This window comes from Bos taurus, chromosome 13 (assembly GCF_002263795.3).
Source record: "Bos taurus isolate L1 Dominette 01449 registration number 42190680 breed Hereford chromosome 13, ARS-UCD2.0, whole genome shotgun sequence".
Lineage (NCBI taxonomy): Eukaryota > Metazoa > Chordata > Mammalia > Artiodactyla > Bovidae > Bos > Bos taurus.
Window position 1 is genome coordinate 56,530,627 of NC_037340.1, and position 22,045 is coordinate 56,552,671.

At 46.2% G+C, this 22,045-nt stretch overlaps 1 protein-coding gene across 2 annotated transcripts in view; it reads right to left on the reverse strand.

The window, feature by feature from the left end:
• Positions 1-12,631: 12,631 nt before the first annotated feature.
• The window catches only part of CDH26 (cadherin 26), a 48,194-nt gene continuing 38,780 nt past the window's right edge, over positions 12,632-22,045 (reverse strand). Inside the window, exons 15-17 of one of the 2 annotated variants that reach the window (XM_059892994.1) lie at positions 19,167-19,217; positions 16,231-16,305; positions 12,632-14,527 (exon numbers count right to left, since the gene is read on the reverse strand). In XM_059892994.1, the coding sequence (XP_059748977.1) occupies positions 14,327-14,527; positions 16,231-16,305; positions 19,167-19,217 (327 nt within the window). In that variant the 3' untranslated portion in view covers positions 12,632-14,326. Of the gene's footprint in view, positions 14,531-16,230; positions 16,306-19,166; positions 19,218-22,045 lie in introns of both variants that reach the window. The other variant, XM_005214934.5, reaches the window with a different exon arrangement.

Consider the following 22,045-nt stretch of genomic DNA (forward strand, 5'->3'; position numbering starts at 1 on the left):
GCGCCCACGTCCCTGTGAGTTCCACTTCTCCTTGCAGGAATTTGAGATGCAGCTGCCCAGAGACATGGGGGTGCATTTCTGAAGCACTATGGGGTTAAAGCCCTGCCCCTTGGTCTTCCCAGGCAGTGCTAGGGGTAAAGAAGTTGCCTGCCAATGCAGGAGATGTAAGAGACTCAGGTTCAATCCCCGGGTCGGGAAGATCTCCTAGAGGAGGGCGTGGCAACCCACTCCAGTATTCTTGACCCAAGAATTCCATGGACAGAGGACCCTGGTGGGCTACAGTCCTTGGGGTCACAAAGAGTCAGACACGACTAAAGTAACTTAGCATAGCATGCATGCTTCCTTTCAAGGTGTTCCTTTGCAAACTTTCCCAGTAAAGTTTTGCTGTTTAGACAGTCAAGCAGAGAGAGGACTGGGCTACAGAGTTCTGCAAATCTCTTAAGCAAAGGCGCCAAAAGTGGCATTTCGCTTGAGCCTGAGTGCTAAGGCCATTCGGGCAGAAGCCAAGTGCGAGCATCCAGGGCTGGCTGACCTTTGCAGCCAGAAGGCCTGCCTGCTGACCCTGGGTTATATCAGCTCTCCCTGGGCTGCCTCTGGAGAGCAGTTCTCTAAATGTAAGCCCTCAGCCCAGGACCAAGGTATTTTTAGCCAATCGTGTAATGGCCACGGCTCTGAGGCTATGGTCAGGATGAGACCAGAGAACATTCCTGAACTGTGAGTCCCTGCTCTGGGCTGACTGGTTCCCATGGCTTCCCTCCTAGCTCTTTCCCCAGAGCACACAGCTCTTCCTGACCAGTGTCAGGACAGACTTTGGCCCTAATGCCTGTAACACATCATCCCTTCATGGTTAACAGCACTGGGACACCGTTCCCCCCACTTGGAAGAATGTGGCATTATTGACAAAAGAGCCACTCACACTCAGACAAACTCCAAGAGCAAGGTGCCCAACCTGGACAGGACAGAGACATCTTCGGACCCAGGTTCCTGAATCTTCAGCTCCCCTGGGCTCCCCAGCTTCACTGTTTGTACCATCCCTTTCACCCTCCATAATGGCATTTATCCCAATGCACTTTCTTAAGCCAAAGTATTAGTTGCTAATTCATGTCCAACTCTTTTGCAACCCCATGGACTGTAGCTCACTGGAGTGGGTTGCTATTCCCTTCTCCAGGGTATCTTCCCAACCCAAGGATCAAACTCTTTACCATCTGAACCACCAGGGAAGCTCTTTCTTAACCTGTGCCTTAACTTTAGCTACACTCCAAGCACTACCATATATAATATCATGGGTTTGACATGTTATTATTTATTTTCTCCCATGCTTAAAAGGAACTTTTATTAAAATTTGTAGAAAAAGAAAGTCTTCTGCGTGCCTCTGATAAGCAGTAATAAACCAGTGGAGAGGAAATCACACTGAAAACATCCCTGCACTGTAGCCCCCTTGCTTCACCCAGGGAAAATGATTCCTTGCCAGGCCTTTGTACAAGTGATTTCCTCTGCCATGTTCTCACTTTCTTTCCCCACCCCTCTCTCTCTTTCACACACACACACACACACACACACACCTCTTGCCCTCCTGAATAACTGACACCTCCTCCAGGAATACATTTCCAAGGTACTAACCCCCAAAGATAGACATTCACCCCTCTACTACCTTCTCCTCAGCCCTGAGGTGGCCTGACAGTGTTATTACCTATTGTGGCTCCTGCAGAAGACCCCTTCCTGTTAAGGGGTGATGAGGAGTGCAAGCTCTGGACTCAGCTCCCCTCCTTATGCACTTCTGAGGTGTGTGGCCTTGGGTGAGTTCCTTGTTTTCCCCAAGTCTACCACTGTCATCTACAAAGTGAGGTTGATAACAGAATGTGAGAAATAATGTAGGCAAATGTTTAACACAGGCCTGGCACTTAAATCAGTGCTCAGTAAATATTTGTTGAATGCATGCCATCTGTATACAGACTGAGCTTAAACAATATTCCATAGCCTATTTAAGAGCTCCTACAGGTTTTTGAGAAATCATTGGCATCACCATTATCACCATTTGACAGGTTCCCAGACCTGTAGCCAGACTTCCTAAGTCAGATCTAGAACCTGTATTCGTGCAAGCTCTCGGTGTGTTGTCTTGCTTCAGAACTAGGCTGTTTCTTCATAGGGACAGTGCTCAGCAACTCAATGACCACTGACAGCCTGGAGATAGTTCCACAGATGCAAAGTCCCCAGGTCCACTCACATTTTCCCATCACCATCATACCTGGTGTACCACTGCTTAAAGTGGCAGTGGAGTTCTCTATGGAGCTATGGTCATAGGCGGTAGATATCAGTATTTGGAGACCATTCTATGGGAATGTGGTGCCCAAATAATAACTAATCTGTTCAGGACCCTAAAAATACAAGTTTGTTAATGTTATTTATGATGATGGTGGTGGTGGAGGTGATAGTGATGGTGGAGATGATGGTGATGATGGAGGTGATGGTGATGGTGGTGATGGTGAAGATGGAGGTGATGGTGACGGTGGAGGTGATGGTGGAGGTGATGGTGACAGTGGAGGTGATGGTGATGGTGGAGGTGACGGTGACGGTGGAGGTGATGGTGACGATGGAGGTGATGGTGATGGTGGAGATGGTGATGGTGATGGTGGAGGTGATGGTGGAGATGGTGGTGGTGGTGGTGGAGGTGATGGTGGTGGTGAAGGCGATGGTGGTGGTGGAGATGGTGATGGTGATGGTGGTGGTGGAGGTGATGGTGATAGTGATGGTGGTGGTGGAGGTGATGGTGATAGTGATGGTGGAGGTGACGGTGATGGTGGAGATGGTGATGGTGAAGATGGAGGTGATGGTGGAGGTGATGGTGACAGTGGAGGTGATGGTGACGGTGGAGGTGATGGTGACGATGGAGGTGATGGTGACGGTGGAGGTGATGGTGACGGTGGAGGTGATGGTGGAGACGGTGATGGTGGTGGTGGAGGTGATGGTGGTGGTGGAGGCAATGGTGGTGGTGGAGGTGATGGTGGTGGTGGAGGTGATGGTGGTGGTGGAGATGGTGATGGTGGTGGTGGAGGTGATGGTGATAGTGATGGTGGAGGTGACAGTGATGGTGATGGTGATGGTGGAGGTGACAGTGATGGTGGAGGTGATGGTGGTGGTAGAGGTGACGGTAGTGGTGGAGGTGATGGTGATTGTGGAGGTGATGGTGATGATGAAGATGGTGATGCCAATGATGGTGATATCAACGATTTCTTGAAAACCTGTAAGAGAAGGACTGTTGTTTTCCTCACTTTACAGACCAAGCAACAAGGGCTCAGACTGTTGAATAAATTTAATCAGGCAGGAGGTAAATGATAGACTTGATGCCAAGCCCTGGCTTTCTCCCAAACCACAGCAGATGTTCTAAACACCTACAATATGTCTTCTGTTAATATATATACAGTGTTTTCATCCCCTGTGGGACACCAGGGCTGGAAACATGATTCTTTTGTTAGGGTTACATTCGAGTTCTCCATAATTCTACCATCTCAATCAGAGTCTCAAGTTTAGTTCCTGACTAACAGACACAGGAATAGAAATCCATCTCATGGTGGTAGAGAGGTAACATGCTTTTAATATCTGTGTGTTCCTCTCCATCTCTCAGTGAAAATCGCTTGTGGCCAAGGGACCACTTCTAGCCAAAAGGATTAAAGAGCCACTGTGTTTCTTCATCTTTCCCCCACTGCAGCAAACTTGGAAGTCCAAATTGTACCATTACTGGCCTTTGTCAAAATGAGAAATAAAGCATTGTTACGTTAAGGGAACTTGTGGATTTATCTGTTTAAGCTGCTTGCTTTAACTTCCCTGGCTGCACACAGAGATTAATTTCAGGGTTAATTTCTCATTCCAACTTCTCCCATTCATTGCAAAGCTCAAGCCTTTATGGTGGCATTTTAATAATTAGAGTTACTGCATTATTTTAAAATTATTCTTAGCCTGTTTGGCTTCTGAGGAACAACTCAGTGTTTGCTCCATGTTTAAAAACTGACCTATAGAATGTGTCAAGTCTTACAGTCAATGTCACCGAAGTTATTAAAAGCTAAGAGAAGCAAACAGCTGCCTGTTGGGTCTTGATTTACAAGTCATGTGATGGATTAAGTTAATAAGCTTCCAAAGTAGGAGATAAAAGCTTCAAAAAGGCAGATCCAGAAAGTGAAAACACAAAGACAGTTGTTGGGGGCCGGCGTGAGGCACTCCGCCCATGACAAAGGTCATGAGGAAGGAGGCTCGACATACGCAAAGGCGGGATCGAGCCTCAGGAGTCCCCCTGGAAATTCTCAAGCATCTACCCCCATAACCAGAGCCTGCCTACTTTACTACTTTGTGCTCTCCCCTACACCTCTGACTTTACGGGGGGCTGTCTCCCACCACCTCTTTCGGAGAAGGAGTTAACTTAGAGCTCCAGTTAATAATAATTCCTGGGCGTGACAGGAGTGTTTCAACTTACAAACTCCTCTGAAGGTTCTCTAGCCTGCCTGACAGGCTTGTCCGGCCACATGTGATTGCTCACAGCCTCCCAACCGTGAGAGGCACAAGATGCTTTAAACCTTCTAAAAACAGGTTCCTTAGAAAAGTTAGAAAACTATTAGTATAAGTATAATGGGCTGATTAGAAATTGTATTGGTGAAGGGTTTTTCATTTGTTGAGCCAATGTTTGTTACTAAGTCTCCACATCTCCTGCCCTTACACACATTAATGAATATATAGAAGAAATAAGTATTAACCTTTGATATTAATCATGTTAGATCTTAGGCTAAGTAAATTCTTTCCTTAACTAACACCCACTACACCCTCACCCTATAGGAGTGTAACTTTATTTGGGTGGCGTCTGTTTTAAGAATAATCACCCTTGGAGAAAAAAGTGTCCTGGTTGACTGACCACTGTCACAAGGAGAGGGTCATAAATTGTCAGCAGGCCCCCCTGGCCAGAAGATGTTGTAACACCCCTAAGACCTCTGTATACATTTGTATGAAGCACCTGACTTTAATAAAAGTCAGGACTGCTGTCCCCATGTGACTTTTGTATAACATCTCAGTGTATAAAAACAGACTCTGGAAAATAAAGAATTGGGATCAGTTCCTCGAAAGACTGGTCTCCCCATGTCTCTCTCTCTCTCACTCTGGCTGAGTCTCCATCTGGAGCACGGAACCTGCCATGCTTACTAATTATGCCTGGGCTTCTAATATCCGACCGGGGAGGCCTCAGTGTCTCCTCTCCTTCGGGAGAATGGAAGGACGCCTGCAGCCTACATAAGTGGTGCAAACTTCTTGTCTTGAAGTTTTATTGGTCTCCCGCGTAAACCAAGCTACTCAGCCTCTTTTCTCCACTGAATTTTCCTACTGAGCTATCCTCATTCTATTACTCTTTACATCTCTAATTAATATCTAATTGAAGCTATTGTATCCTGATCCTCGCCGACGCCGTCCCTGCTTCGAACACCCTGGATCAGCCGGGGCTGGACCCCGGCAGACAGTGCTGGTCACGTGGCCTCTAATAAACACCTAGAGAAGCCCAGAGTAGGGGCAGGAGTCCTGTAGCTGCTCACCTTGTCCCGTTCCTGCTCTCCCTCAACCTGTCTTCCAAAGAAACTTGCATATCCTGCAAAGCTGCGCATAAAACACAAGAGAAGAATACCAACTTCTGTGGAAATTACAAACAGAATTTCAAGAATATCACCCTCCTTTCATCTAAAGAAACTAAGGAAGTTTTTACAAATAATTAATTAAATTCAATTAACCCCCAAGTATTAAATCTCAGATGGCTGAATCCATAACTGAATCTTCTGAAGGAGGAGAAATCCATTACATGCACAAACTCATAGACTCAGACCTTGATGGCAAGGAAGAACTTACTGGGCATTTGGGTCAAAGCCCAGTGTTTCCATCTTCCAGGTTCTGCTAGTCTTGGTTTCATCATTTTCTCATAACTGTTCTGCTGCAGCCCCTGTCCAGCTGTGGCCTGTCTCATCCATGTGGCCCCCTTAAGCCATTCAAAGCAGGGGGAGCAGCTCATGGGGGTCCCAGGGGTCTCTGGGAAAGTTTGACTCCCAGTTAAAACTTCTGAAGCAAGTCATTTCATTAAAGGGAGTTTTCTTACTTAGGCTTGTTTCTAAAAACCAAAATCAAGCACAGAAGTAAGCTAATTGGTACAGATAATTGTCCAGGAGGTTGTGGCATCACAAGTTGGTGCAGGACCAGAGAAATGGAGTTAGCCATTATTAGGGGTCAGCCTCTGTCCTTCTCTCTTGTCAGCTCCCCTCCATGCTGCCTAATATGGTGCCCTTGGCCCTCGAAGCACCACAGCTTCCCCTCATGGTTGCAAAATGGCTGCCACTGCCCCTGCACTTACACCCACTCAGGTTCCCTACCCAAAGACTTGAGTAGAAAGAACTCCTGGGCCTGACCCTCATTGCCTCAGATTGGCTGATATGCTCATCTCTGAGCCGATTATGGTTGTGATCCTAACTAGCTTAGGTCATTCACAATCTACCTCTAGAGCCCATGTGATCAGGGGATGAAGAAAGAGGACTGCCCAAAGGAATTCCCATATGTGCTTTCCCAGAAGAGTGAAGAGATGTGTTGGAAAGATAGTCCTACAGACAGATTCCTACAATACCAACATACCAAAGTTCCCCTGCCATAGTTGATTCTGGGTCACATTGATGTCCTTGAAAATGCTGAGACTCTGGGGAGCTGAGGTGGGAAAACCATCCATCAGAATGGAACCTCAGTCTTAAAAATAGATGCTGATGCACAGATTGGGGAAGATTGCAGCAAGGGAGAGGCAGAGCTGGACCCCTTTTCAGACCACATGTCCTCTGTGGGCTGTGCCTGGCTCTGGTCCCCGTAAACGCTACAGATTCCACATCAACTTTCTGTTTAACATGGTACCTGGCACAATGAGCTCGTTTTGCTGGGTTGAAAGCATTCCACATGTGAATTCTGTCTACTCCAGGTTTGTTTGGTCAGGGGCAAGCAGCTCCTGTCTAATTATCTTTATTCTGTTTTCACTCCCTGCAGGAAGTGGCTTAAGAGCATTTTGATGACAGGGCAGGGTCAACCAGGGTAAGTGGTGGGAGGGAGGCAGCCCTGGCCCAGAGGGACCCCCTGAGATGCACGATTGACTGCACAGCTTATGTGTCTCAGCTCATCTGAGGGGGGATGTTCTTTTAAAAGAGAGGTCATTAGCTTCCTGCCATCTGAATGCCATCTCAGAGTGGGTCCGCATGGGTCTATGGCAGGGTTTTCCACCCTTGGCTCTACTGGCCTTCTTGACTGGCTCATTCTCTGTTGTGGGCATCATCCTGTGCCCTGTGGGTAGTTTAGCAGGATCCCTAGCCTCCGCCCATTCCAGGAGCACCCTTCCCTGAGTTGTAACAACTAAACTGTCTCCAGACATCGCCCAGGGCCCCTGAAACAAAATTGCCATGATTGGGACCCCTGGCCTATGGAACATGCCTTTAAAGTACAGCCCCCTAGAGCTCTCTGTGGCCGCTGACTCCAACTTCATTAAGCTGGGCTTCTCCCCACGGAGACAGCAAAATACAGAGTGAATTTCAACTCTCGGAGGTGGTTCATTAGGATGATGGGAATAAGAATAACAACAAAATCACTCTTTTTTTTCCCCTCAGTTAGTTTTATAAATGATCAATTAATGGAAACTGCAGCATCTGGAAACCATGAGCAGTGGACAATATTGTTCCTAAAACCCGGGAACTGCCCAGTGATCTTTCCCTGGTGAAGGCTCCTTCACGGGTTCAGATTTCTATGTGGATTTTCCTGATTGGCAGACATAGCATCCTCAGGAAATTACCTTTTTCTTAAAACAAGTGTCCTGGTAACACCACCTCCCGAGGTATGTGAATCCACTTACCTAGCCACAGAAACCTAGGAGCCTGGTTGTGACCATCACAAAGTAAAAGTGAAAAAGTGATAATGTTAGTCACCCCGTCATGTCCAACTCTTTGCGACCCCATGGACAGCAACCCGCCAGGCTCCTCTGTTCATGGGATCCTCCAGGCAAGAATACTGAAGCGGGTGGTCATTCCCTTCTCCAGGGAATCCCACAAGGCAATGACTATAGAATTGATTGTTTTTAAATAGACATATGGGGAATACAGATGTCAAACGAGCACTCTCCACTCACCTGGGCCAGCTGCACAATGATGCCAAACATTTCCCAGGTTCTGAACCCCAGCCCCCTTCACCCCACTTTCAGCCCACAGAACTGTCACTCAGGCTAATTCCTCACCTGCTTACCCAGCGAGGCCCTGAATGACTTCTGGCTCTTTCCAAAAGTCAAATCCCAAGCTCAAAAAGTACTATGTGGCCAGAAAAAAAAGAATATTTAAAATAATCTTGTCACAGGGGAGCAACAGCCATTTTGGAGAGTTTTAGAACTATAGTAAGTCATGCAACACGATGAATGAAACCTGCCCTGTACAAATATTTGAACAAAATGGAAAAAAACCTGTTCAATGAAGAAAACTAAACAAGGTAAATGCTCTGAAGTATGACACACATATTTTGCTATGTCAATGTTTTTTCTATTTATTGGTTTGCTTTGTAGGTCATATAACCTGCATTAATCAGTACTCAGTTTGGCTGTGAATGACAGATCACAAACCCCCAGTAAACAGAGACAAATGTACTTTTCGCTCATGAAAGTGAGTTGATTCAGGCCCTCGTGGTCTCCGAGGTGAGGGGTGAGGCTTCTTCTAACACATCGTTCCCCACTGGGAAGTCTCCATTCCCAAGGTCCCCAATAGCCTTCCTTCATGGCCACGTTCCCACCAGCAAGGAGGGGAGAGGGCTGGAGAGACACTCCCTGCTCTCCTCCATCTCAGCATCGACTGAGATGTGCTGCTGCGGTGTGAGGTCCATTGGCCAGAACATGGTCACCTGGTCACATCAAGTTCAAGGAGGGCTGGGAAATGTCATTGTCACTTAGGGAAGCCATTGCCCTTGCTCAGACTTGGGAAAGAGGGACAGAAGGGACAGTGAGGATAGGGGACAGTAGTTCTGCTGCCACCCACCCTTGGGCGCCCACCTATCTGTGCTCACACAGAGAACGCCCTCCCCTGCATCCTCCAAGGGAACCGGCTACAAGGCCCCAGCCAATTTCTGCACCTGGCTCCCAATCCAGGATCCCAGGCAAAGCAGCATCCTCTCCAACAGATATGGATGAGGTTCTTCATGATTTCACAACCTACAAACTAGATCATAAGTTCCTGGTCTCAGCACACTGAACATGAGGTCGATGAGTACGAACAGGAGGATGCGGCCGTTTGGAAAAAAGCAAAATACTGAACAGCGTCACCAGTGACCCACCTGCAGGAGCAAACCCAGGGACGTGGGAACAGCGGCAGCCCCTCGGCAGCATCGCCATGCCTGGCCCCACCTGCACTCCATCTGCTGCCTCCCCTGCACTGGGCTGGGATGGACACCCCAGGGGATGCCCCTCCTGGGACCTGCATGGTTTCCACAGTTTGCTCCTTGTTTTCAGGGATTGCTCTAGAGTTGAACAATCACAGGCTTTTTCAGACCAGGCTGTGGTTTCTTAGGCAAAGCTCTTTTTCAAAAACATAAAGATTTCTGATCTATTTGTTTCCAGTGGGCTCTCTTTGTTGAGACGTAGTTTATAACCCTGGAGCGTCTGACCTTCCTCATTGGCCTCCAAGCTTGCTTTCTCTCTCGGCTGACACCTTCCGTCCCTTGGTACATGGCACCACCCACCTCAAGTCACCCAAAATGACGGCCCTGGGTAGGAAGGCAAAATCCTTAGAGAGACTCTTGCCCCCAGGCTCACAGATTGGTGGGATGGGGCACTTGTTTTATTTTCCACTAAGTGTACTGCTTTGCACAAAACCATTCCAATGACTGATGTCATTTGAGAGACACAGCAGTTGCTTTTTCAGCCCTGCAAGGCTCCAAATTACCCAGCTCTCAGTCAACTTAGATTGCAGGCTGCAGGCAAGACCGTCTCCATTAGCACAGCTGCCTACACTTCATGCCACTCCAGCCCTGGCCAGCAGTCGGCCATGTCCATCTCTCCTGTGGGACTTTACTCTAATGCATTTCTACAGTATGAATTTCTCCCACAACTTTCTTCCTCAATCCTTTTTCAGAACAAGGAAAGTGAAAGTGTCAGTCACTCAGTCATATCTGACTTTTTGTAACCCCATGGACTGTAGCCCACCAGGCTCCTCTGTCCATGGAATTCTCCAGGCAAGAATACTGGAGTGGATTGCTGTTCCCTTCTCCAAAGGATCTTCCTGACCCAAGGATTAAGCCCCTCTCCTGCATTGCAGGCAGATTCTTTACCGTCTAAGCCACCAGGGAAGACCAAGGGCTGCTTTCCAAAAAACAACAGATGAGAGTTGTTAGTAAATGCTTTGTTTCTGCTTGATATGGGCCACCTGTCCTCCAGACCCACTGCCTGAATCCCTGCCCCCAGATGCGTCTACAAGCCCATGTCCCAAGTTTGAGTTCTTCTATTTACAGCTTGCTTATCTTGCTCCTATATTTTATAACACTTAAAAGTACATGTGGCCTTGAGTGACAGAAAATCCAAAACAGCGGTGGCTTGAACAAAATGTATTTAATTCTCCTTCATTTGAGGAGATGGGGTCCTGGGATGGGTCCAGCAGGGCTCCCTGGTGTTAGAGACCTCCACCCCTTCTATCCTGTCCAGGCATCATGCATCAGCTAATGACGATGTCCAGAGCCGCTGCCCTTGTGCCAGTCATCATCTCTTTATTCCAACCAGTAGAAAGAGAAGAGAGGGAAGAGATGAGTCTACAGCTCCGTCCTTCCAGGACACTTCCTGGAAGTTGCCCTCCATTGACTGGAATGTAGTCACATGCCCACACTGGCTGCAAGGGAGGATGGGAAATGTCCTTCCCATTCTGGATGGCCACACATTCTGGGTCTTTTATTGAGGAAGGAGAGGTAACAGATACTGAAGCAATTATGCTGCAGCTGCATATTCTTGTCACATTCCAGTACCAGTGACCTCACGCTGGGAAAGTGAAAGGACCAGTCTTTTCTGTCTTTATAGCTCCAACATTCTTTCTCCTCCTCCTTCTTCTCCTGACGGCAGAGGCAGATTTATTTGGCCTCTAACACACGCATTTCAGAGGAGACAACCACCACACGAGGTCTGCCATCCTCTGCCCACATGCCATCTTTCAGGGGACTGTTGCTATGCCTACTCAACAAGGACATAAGATAAGGTTTCCTGGGTTAGTGTTTCAGCTGGGAAACTTTTAACAACCAAGATAGCTTCTGTGCTTAGTAAATTAGAAAAGTAAGAAAAACAAACTCCCTTGATGAAAAACTCCATAAAGCCAATGAGACTGTAAATGGAAATGGAAACCCAAAATTGATGAAATGCAAAATAAATATTTAACTTATGAGACGGCAGCTATCTTTGGATTGCTAAGTAATTTGGAGGCTAATGTTCTTAAAAAAAATCACATTTTCTAGGAAAATATTTACTATTTCTGTTTTATTGCCTTCTTCATTGCCATTAGTAAGACTTGGTTTCATTCACGAGTGTACATAAATTCCACTGGAGGCTAACATTTTTTTTCCCAAAACTTCCTGGTGAGGCTGTTTCTAATGGAAACCTTTTAAAGCATGGAGATAGACCTGGGAATCAACCTATGGGGAGAACCAGCCAATATTCAAGAATGCTCCCTGCAGACGTCAGTTGGGGCAGGTGATAATATACAACATAGACTGGAATCTAAAGGGGAAAGTCAAAGCATTATACCAGGTGGGCTTCATAAACATGCCAACAGGGCCAGTGTCTCCACTGGACAATATACCCCAAAGGCTCAAGACCTACAAAAACATATATACAGGCTTCAGAATACACAAAGAAAACAGCAAAATCAAAATTAATAAATGTCTAATTAAATATCTACAAAATATAACATTTTGTTCTTGCTAATTGTTCAATTCCACGTTCTTGAATTTTTCATGAGTATTTTACTACTTTTGAGAACAATTAGTGGGAGAGAGCCTCATAATGTAAGAATGCACTAATAGGCACAACTGCCAAGATTTCATAACCATTAGTAAAGGAATCAAGTTACCTACAGCCAAAAGCAAACTTATCGAAAACCTATCAGAGTTGTACGGCAATGTATTTGACTTTAACACAGAGTATAGATATATTTGGGCTTCACTGATGGCTCAGGAGGTAAAGAATCTTCCTGCAATGCAAGAGACCCGGTTCAATCCCTGGGTTGGGAAGATCCCCTGGAGAAGGAAAGGGTCGCCCACTCCAATATTCTTGCCTGGAGAATTCTATGGACAGAGGAGCCTGGCAGATTACAGTCCATGGGGTTGCAAAGAGTTGGATGCGACTGAGCAACTAACACTTTCACTTTTAAGTTTTTATGGATATATTTAAATATTAGATAAGATGCGGAGTTCCTAAAAAGAATGCCTTAGACAAGGGGATCAGTGTTCTTGTTTTCTTTAAAAGGCCAGGAAGTAAATGTGTTGGGCTTTGTGAGCCATATATCTTCATCATGATTACTCAGCACTGCTATGGAAGCACAAAGTGGTCATGGATGGCCCTTAAATAACATATGAGCACAGCTGTGTACCAATAAAGCTTTATTTACAAAAACAGATGGTGGGCCAGATGTTCCCCATGGCCATAGTTTTCTGTCCCTTGCCTCAGATCCAGGAGTGTCCAATGACTTCCTACTGACCCTCACCAATCATTCAGACTCAAGAAGTATACCGTTCTAAGATAGGACTAAGATGGGAATCCTGAATTCCCCAGAAAACATCGTAGGCTCTCCTCAGAATCATTCCAGAATTAGCACAGCTATTCTACACAACTGTGAGCCAGTTTTAGACTTTCCAATCCTTTGGAGATGGTTTTCTTCTTTTTCAGTTACCCAATGCACTAGGTGACACATGAAATGACTATGTACTAATTCTTGTGATCTCTTTCAGTATTTCCACAGCTTCTTTAGAAAGAAAAGTTTTAACTCTGCATCAGCTAAAACTTGGGGCTTCCCAGGTGGCACTAGTGTTAAAGAACTTGCCAGCCAGTGCTGGAGATGTAAGAGACACAGGTTTGATCTCTGGCTCAGGAAGATCCCCTGGAAGAAGTCATGGAAACCCATGCCAGTATTCTTGCCTGGGAAATCCCATGGACAGAGGAGCCTGGTGGGTTACAGTTCATAGGATCACAAAGAGTTGGACTCGAATTCAGGAGGATGTGCACAAAAGAGTATGCTCATTAATTATATAATGTTTTTTAGAATTTGCCATAGGCTTTTAGATATCTAATATATACATTAAAGTGCCCTGGTATCTTTTAAAATTTTGCTTAACCAGTTTCTTATATATTACACAGCCAAGAAAACAGTCTATACAAGACACATGTCCTACTATTTACTTTTTTTTTTTTTTTAGATAAAGGACACTATCACCTCCCCCACAGTTTACACTAGTGATAAGTGGACATGTAAAAATCAATTAAAGTTTGTGATGTTGTATAAAAATAGAATTTAATCAGAATTGAGTCACTCAAAGGCTCCTAAGTTATTTTAATATATTTACATAGTATATGCAAGTTAAATTATGTCAGTTTTTTTAAATATTTACCACTCATAAAGTTTTAAGTTTTAATTATTTCTCTTATGGTAATAAATTTTATCTATTTATCTACTCAAAAAGTGCAATGGGACTAATATATTTTTAAAAATCACTAAAAATACTAATTGCAAATATTCTACAAAATATTACCCTATTGTTTTTCACTTAAACTGAAGCAGAACCATAATAAAGAAATTTAAGTAAGCACTTAAAAATCTTTTCCCAGTTTTACCTGTTGTTTTCCCCAGCATTATCTGTTGTTCTCAAATAATTGGGGTAATCTGTGGATTATATTTCATTTAGTCTCGGAGTTGGGCTGCTCATGGAAGCAAGGAATTACACAATTAAATTCAAATTTCTCTAGAAAATATGCCTGACAAATTTTTTAAAAAGTATGACCTGCTGTTTTGTTTTGGTTCAAGAGGTCCCAGAATGTCGAATCATTTAATCCAGACTCAGTTTACCCTCATTCTGTTAGAACTAGAAGGTAATATTTTTTTTTTTTTAGTAGATGAAACTCTGGAGACAAGGATTGAGAAGATGCAAGAAAGGTTTAACAAGGACTTAGAAGAAATTAAAAAAAAAAACTAGAAGGTAATTTTTAAAAAACAAAAGGAAAAAGGCATTCTAGAATAGTGATTTCCCCTTGTGAATTATTCCAATTCACCAAAATATGCATTTTTTAGGAACGAAAGGCTGACTGAGAATATATTTCTTCTAGTGGAGCAGCCTTTGGCCCCAAAGAGTCCAGCACGTCGGGTGGTAGGTCATGTTCAGAGAAGGTGAGAGAGCTGAGGCTGTCTGCTTGCTCACACTCGCCCTCCTCTGCGTAGACATGAGGTGGGTAGCCAGGATCACCCTCAGGGTCACGGGTGCCACAGAGCTGCTGGAGGGGAACCGAGGAGAGGAGGTGAGTGCCATGGCCTGTGAGCCTTGTCCCATCACAGGCCTTTCTACAGACTCAGATACGGCAGCAAACTGAAGGGAGGGTCCCCGTCACACTCCTCCTGATCTCAGGGAGGGAACACACAATGACGGTGGCCCTGACCTGGGTAGGATGACGGGGACATGGAAGAAAACCACCCACCCCTTCTACCCTCTTACAGGGTAGACTCATCCCTCACCCAGGCCTGAGACCTCCCCTCCTGGCCCTAAGCCTGCTGTCACCTTGAATGACCATCCCCAATACATGTTTGTGGGATGGACGGATGGGTGAGGTTAAAGGGCTTTTCCCTGTTGACCTCCAAATACCCTACTGCTGCTGCTGCTGCTAAGTCGCTTCAGTCGTGTCCAACTCTGTGCGACCCCATAGACGGCAGCCCACCAGGCTCCCCCGTCCCTGGGACTCTCCAGACAAGAACACTGGAGTGGGTTGCCATTTTCTTCTCCAATGCATGAAAGTGAAAAGTGAAAGTGAAGTCACTCAGCTGTGTCCGACTCTAGCAACCCCATGGACTGCAGCCTACCGGGCTCCTCCATCCATGGGATTTTCCAGGCAAAAGTACTGGAGTGGGGTGCCATTGCCTTCTCTGCCAAATACCCTAGAAGGTCTCTAATGTTTCATAGAGCCTGTTTCATAGACCAAGGTGGGGATGGGTTTACAAGACTCTTCTAAGCCATCACTGGCTCCAGCATTCGTGTGAAAGTGAACTCATCTAGGGCCTGAAGATGTTCAGAGTCAGACCCATCCCCCACCATGTCCCCAGGCTCTCAGCCAGCTGTGTCCACCTTGCTCCGCTTGCGGGGGCTCCTCCAGGCTCTCCATTTAGTGGGAATATCGTCTCCTGGCCCTGCATCTACTGGTCCCCAGACCTGCTGACCACAGTACCTGGGAACCTTCATCCTTACATCACACACCTGCAGGGACTGTGGCCACCGTGTGGCCCTATGCCTTGGGGCATGGGTGGCGGGGAGGAAGCCAGCTGAAAGGTGAATCCAGGGGCTGTGACTGGGGTGTCATCAGTTCCATCATGTCCCCTCAGTGCAGCCAAGTAGATAACTAAGGATGGGCCTGGTGAGCACACAGCAAACCAGGATCTGCAGGGGGTCTGTGCTCAAAGCTCCCGAGGCCTGTGACAGCAGAAGCTTCCAGCCCTGATTCAGCAGTTTAGAAGCCTTGTGAGATCAATAATTCATCATAAACCCCAACTAAGTTAGAAGGCTCACAAGGGAAAGCACTGGGCCTTCTAATCTGCTGTTTTTCCCTCCTCTCACACCACCCAGCTCAGCTCCAAGTTTGCACTAATGAATGCTCCCTGCCTGCCTGGGGGACAGGAGGATGGGCCTCAGCAGGAAGCAGCCTTCCTCGGCCCAGTCAGATGGTGAACTGGTCCCCACCCGCTCCATCCACAGGGCAAGCTGTGTGGGGTGGAGAGGGCAGATACACAGATGTGAATGTGGGTAAGACACGTGATGATAACCAGGGACTAGACTATAAGGGTTCTCACTTCCCGTGACCCATCTTCATCCACTCTAACAACCCGAGGAAGGGGCCCCCAGGCACGTCTCACAAAACAGGTCCCCAGGAGGCTCTGATGAGCACCCAGACTCTCTAATGCAGCATCTGCAGAGTTGGGGGCCTCCTACCTGACTCAGCACCTTTGCCATCACTCCTGCTCTCATTTCCAGGGGTCCTCTGGGCACCACGGTATTGAGGCAAACCTGAAAAGCGAAGAAAAGAGTCCTAATCCTGTCGGAGTCAGCTCACAGCTCCCCTCAGTTGATGGCCTCCGCTGGCGGGCACACGGGGGCCACCACCAGGTGGAGGACTGTCTCAGCTCTCCTGGAGGGGACAACAGGCCAAGGGCAATTTAACCAGATGTCACCTCCGTGTGTGCAGGGAGAGAGGGCAGTCCTGCCGGTTTTGACTGATGGACTGGTGGGCCCTCCACGCCTTGGCTTCCAGGGAAGAAGGAAGCCGAGGGAGCCTGGCCAGCAGAGTTTGGGTCTGGTCCACAAACATGAATCAGCAAGAGGCTGACTGCCCCACATGGGGAAGCTCATCCCACCACCTGTCCCCACAACGCACAGCTCATCTCAGGTTCTAATCCCCCTCCTCCTGCCTTGGTAGGTCAGCCGCACCTCGTGCACACAGGGTGCCTTGCTGCCTTCTCTCTCTCATGGACCTGGGTCTCAGGTTCTGGCTGAGGCGTGGGGTAGAGCCATGAGGAGGTGGGCTTAGGAGGCTCCATGTGGGGGCCACCCGGGACCCCAGAGAGCCTCACCTGCATCATGTAGTCAGACCCGTGCATGTGAGGCCAAGCAGCCCCTCACTCAGGCTCACACAGGTGCGGGGCCTCCACCCAGGGTGAGAGGAACATAGTGATGAGCGTGCAAGGTGCAAGAGAGGCCGCCTGCACCCGGGGCCTCTCAGGAAGAGGAGGGCCCACGAGGAGGGAAGGCCAGCAGAGGCCAGGAGGCTGGAGGCAGCCCAGACCTGCAGGCGGAGGACAGCGCAGGAGGGACCAGATGATCCCAGATCTCAGGGCTGCAGACCATGCCAGGACAACGGCCAGCTGTCAGGTGGATTTAAATTGGAGAGTGACATGAGAGCATTCCCTGGTGGCTCAGAGGGTAAAGTGTCTGCCTGCAATGCCGGAGACCCAGATTCGATCCCTGGGTTGGGAAGATTCCCTGGAGAAGGAAATGGCAACCCACTCTAATATTCTTGCCTGGAGAATCCCATGGATGGAGGAGCCTAGTAGGCTACAGTCCATGGGGTCCCAAAGAATGGGACACAACTGAGTGACTTCACTTTCACTTTCAGAAACACATTGGTGACTTTTACAGCTGCAATGACTTCTGATCACCCCTGAATTTAGGGGTACTTTGTATACTCCAGAAGATGTGTATAAAACACTGTGAAGTTTAGGATAATTTTACATGTCCATGAAGATATATATATACACACACACCTGTCTGTACCCGTATCTGTCTATACACATAAACCCATCCCATCCCACCATTGCGAATTGAACTAAACGCTCTTAGCCAAAGAGATAGCAGGGATAACCCCTACCAACAACCCTGGAGACCTGCTGCCTGGTGATGCTGTGTCCTCAGTCACTGCCCTCCAGCTCCCGTGAGCCTCTCGGAGGAGGATACAAGACACACAGGCCCTTCCTCCAATGTGCTTGCTGGTCAGACCCTGTGATCCTTCCCAGCCCAGTGGAAGGTATGACACCAGTCTCCAGGGAAACTCAGGGTCGATTTTTTCTTGAGTAGATTTTAGGTTCCACCACACACCACTTTTTGCTGCTTTTGCTTCATTTTGCCACATTTACTGCATGTGACTCTGTCAAGGCCAAGAGCACAGTTTCCCTCCCCTGGCCACTCGGCACAGAAGCCCTGGCTTCAGGCATGTTCCCAGGACCCACAACTCCTCAATGGTACTTCAGCAAGAGTGTTTGAATTTCATTCTAATTATGTGAAAGTTATTTTAATAATAATATTTAATGTTATTTTTCTAATATAATGGAGAAGGGCTTACATCTTTTTAACTGAGCCCTCCCAACATGTGAATAAAAGCAAGAATATTATAATTGCTTTTATGAAACTTGAACGAAGTTTTTTGTCGCTTGTTTGCTTAATCAAAGAGAACCTGATACGATAAGCTGAACTCCCTTAAAAATATCTGAAACTGCTTATTATCATAAATTGAAATTTTCTTGACACCTGAAGAATCAATTTCAACAATGTGAGGCAATTAATTAGATGCTAAGGAAGAACTCTGCAAACTTCCTCCACAATATCCAGCTTCCTTTTTGTTGTTATTGTTTCCAGTTGAATCACTATTTTTATTTGTTGCTTTGGCAACAGGTGTATGTTGTAAATGTCATTGCACTTCAAAATCAGTACTAATAAAAAAACAGCTCTTTTCTGTTTTATTTATAATGGCATTCTTTGTAAGATCTCATTTGTAAAGAAGGATTCTGCTGTTAGAAAGGTTTAGGAGGAAATGCACTAGTGGCCTCTATATTCCCCTTAGTTCAAAACTTCTATAAATCCATAAAGAATCAAAGCAAAAGAATACTCAGGCCTTCACCAAGTTCCTAGCTTCTCAGCAGCAAAAGAAACTTGTCAGGGACTGAAAACCTTTGGTGCCTTCAGGTCTGGAGGTAAGTACTTTATTTAGTTCTCATCTGCTCCCTAGAAGTCATGGTTCAGACCGTGAAGAATCCACCTGCCAATTCAGGAGACCCAGGTTCAGGCCCTGGGTTGGGAAGACCCCCTGGAGAAGGGAATGGCTACCCACTCCAGTATTCTTGCCTGGAGAATCCCATGGACAGAGAAGCCTGGTGGGCTACAGTCCATAGGGCTGCAAGGAGTCAGACAAGACTGAGTGACTAACACTTTCACTTTTTTCACTGCTTCCCACATTCACTGCTTTCAGCTTATTTGGATGTTGGTTGGATATATTTTTACCACCTTCCCCCTTCCCAGCTTCCCATTTTCAGGGCTTCCCACGGCTGCCAGGACTGTAAGGTAACTCTTTTCATGGTAACTTGTTCATTGATACTTACAGGAGTAGAGTATTTGTTTCTCACACTTGGTTCAAAAAACACACCATGACCCTGAAATTATTTTTAAAAATGAAAAATTAATTAAAGTAAAAAAAAATAAGTGTTTATTGGTTTCATATAAATTACCCAAAGATGCAAACACATAACTAGAAATTCTTGTAACCATGAGGCCTCCTGTTTCTGCACTAAAGGTATCTGATGATAGTGTAGGTATTCCTAGCAGAAATCCATGGGTGAGTTTTATAGTTGCTTTGTGGGGATGGAGCATGAACATATGAGATTTTCAAGCCCATCTTGGGTCTACAAAATTCACATCAGACTCACAGTGTGCTGAGAGTGTGGCCTCAAAGTCTGTGAATGTGGCCCATTCATCCCTAAGACCCAAGGCTGGTTACATAATTGGAAGGACCCAGCATAAAAAATGTGAGCCCCTTGCCAGATATAAAGTGTTTCAAGATGGTGACAGGAGAGTATTAACCAAGTACAAGGCCCTTCTGAGCACAGGGGCCTATGGGACTGACTGGGTTCCATGCCTATGAAGCTGACCCTTCCACGGTCAGAGGGACATACCTATCAATGCACAAGCCCTTTCAAGGATTCATGGAATCATGTTTGTGCAAAAGAGAATAACTCATTTTTATCTTGGCTCAAATGTAGCCTGAGAAAAATAATGAATTATAGAGGTCTTGAATTCTTTCTTAAAAGCTTTCTGTCATGAAAACAGTGACTCTTTGGCCCTTGAGAAACCATTTTAGCTCTTGTCAGAAGAGTAAATTTTTTGTTAAACTAATAGCTAGTTACACTAGTGAAGTCCAAATAAGGTCTGTATTTGAGGCCTGTGTCAATAGTGTCATACCGAAGTCAGTTTTCTGGTTTTGATAACATAGTATGTAGATTATTATTCTGGGGGAAAGCTGTGTGGAAGGTACGCAGGAACTCTGAACTATTTTTACAACTTTGCGTGAGTCTGAAAAGTCATGTTAAAAAACACAGCTATAGTTTTAGAATGTGTACATGGAGTATATAAGGACATGGCTCAGTTTGGCAGGAGGTGTGGAGTCAATGGACTGGAAGTTGGTTAGGGCCAAGGCCACTGCTCTTGATCTTGTAGATGACCTCTGGTACCCAGACATGAATACAGAGAAATGCAGTTATTTGTGGGTGTCATATTTGATCAGAGCTATCAAATATTCAAGATGATGACAGGAGAGTATTAACCAAGTACAAGGCCTGGAGAAGGAAATGGCAACCCACTCCAGTATTCTTGCCTGGAGAATCCCGTAGACAGAGGAGCCTGGTGGGCTGCTGTCCATAGAGTTGCACAGAGTTGGACATGACTGAAGCGACTTGTATAGTATAGTATCAAACAACAACTCAGTAACACCCAACAATCACAATAGTTAGTTAGATACATGAGGTTTTCACAACTGTGTGTTTGTTCTACCAGAGTCACAGAACCTTCTAGAAGGGAACCCACTGTCCATCACCAGTGAAGTCCCAGCAGCAGGAGCAAAGCCATGCAACTCACTGGAGTTCCCAGGACAAGGTGTACTTGGTCAGATACACTCAACAGAGAAGGTAGTGTTTATTTTCTATCCTAGGGGAAAATGCTGGTTTATTCCAAAGGTAACGCATTTCCCTCTAAGTGAAAACAAAGAAGCTACACCTTTTCCTCCTCAGATACTCACATGCAAATAAAAATTAGCATTATGATGAGGGGGAGGGGAAATGGAAGTAGAAAAGGAAAGGTGAAGAGAAGAAAAGGAAAGGGAAAAGAATAAACTAAAGTGGGTATGTGTGACCCAACGTGACTTGAAGATTCTAACATTCTATGGATGATATTATAAACACCTGCCAACTGAATATGCACACAAGATCTAGAAGCTGACACAGACAGATGAAACTGTTTAGATCTGGGATGGGATTGTGGACAACTTTTGCTTTGGGTTTCTATTTTTAATATAAGCCCTTCAATCATGAAATAAAATTTCAGAAAAAATAAAGCAGGCACAGGTCCTCAGTAACAGTTCTAAGGAAGTCCGTGCCTTGTCACAGATTTTAAAATAGCAGGTCACCTGATAATCGTAAGTGACAATCTCACTGAGGGAAGGTGTGTGGATGGCTGACTATCAATCCAGCCATAACAGGTACACTGACTATTTGCAGGACATCATAAAGGGAACCTAGAGACTCACCAGAAAATAGAAGAGCAGACTTGGTGTCCTCCCCTGCAGTTGGGGGAGCAAGGTACCCTCCGGCAGGGGTTTGGTAAAGATGCAATGGGATTATACTTGCAGAGTGCAAATCCCAGGGCACGATTAGTGGACCAGAGTTTTTACTGTGCCTACCAGGAGCTCTGGCCTCCAGAAGCTTATAGACCAGTCAAGGAAGAGAAGCCCCTGCCAGCCCCCCCACAGGAGTCTCTGTGCCCCCTCCCCCTGGGAACATGGAGTGGTGGGCAGATGCCCTCTGGACCTGGTCCTGCTCTCCCCAGCCAGGCGTCTGCACAATAAATGACACCAGCCCTGGGTCAACTCGCTCTTTTCCAAAGTGGAGTCTTCGTCCACTTAGAGAAGGGAAAGTTTAGCCAGACTGGGAACAGGGTTTCAAATGACATTGAACTGCGTGGTGAGAAAAATCAGTCCCTGTCTAATTCCTCTTCCATGCTCCTAATGACATCAAGGAGGAAGTGTCCGTCAGGTGCCAGCCTGTCCTGGTTCTCTCTCTCTTCCCACATTTTCTACCTAGAATTACAGGGTTCTATTTCTATTGTGTCTGTGTTTCACTCACCTGCTCTTTATACAAGTAAAACTTGTTTTCTGCTTACAATTGAAATATAAAATTTCCTGTTTAAAGAAATGCACTTCTTTTGGACACAA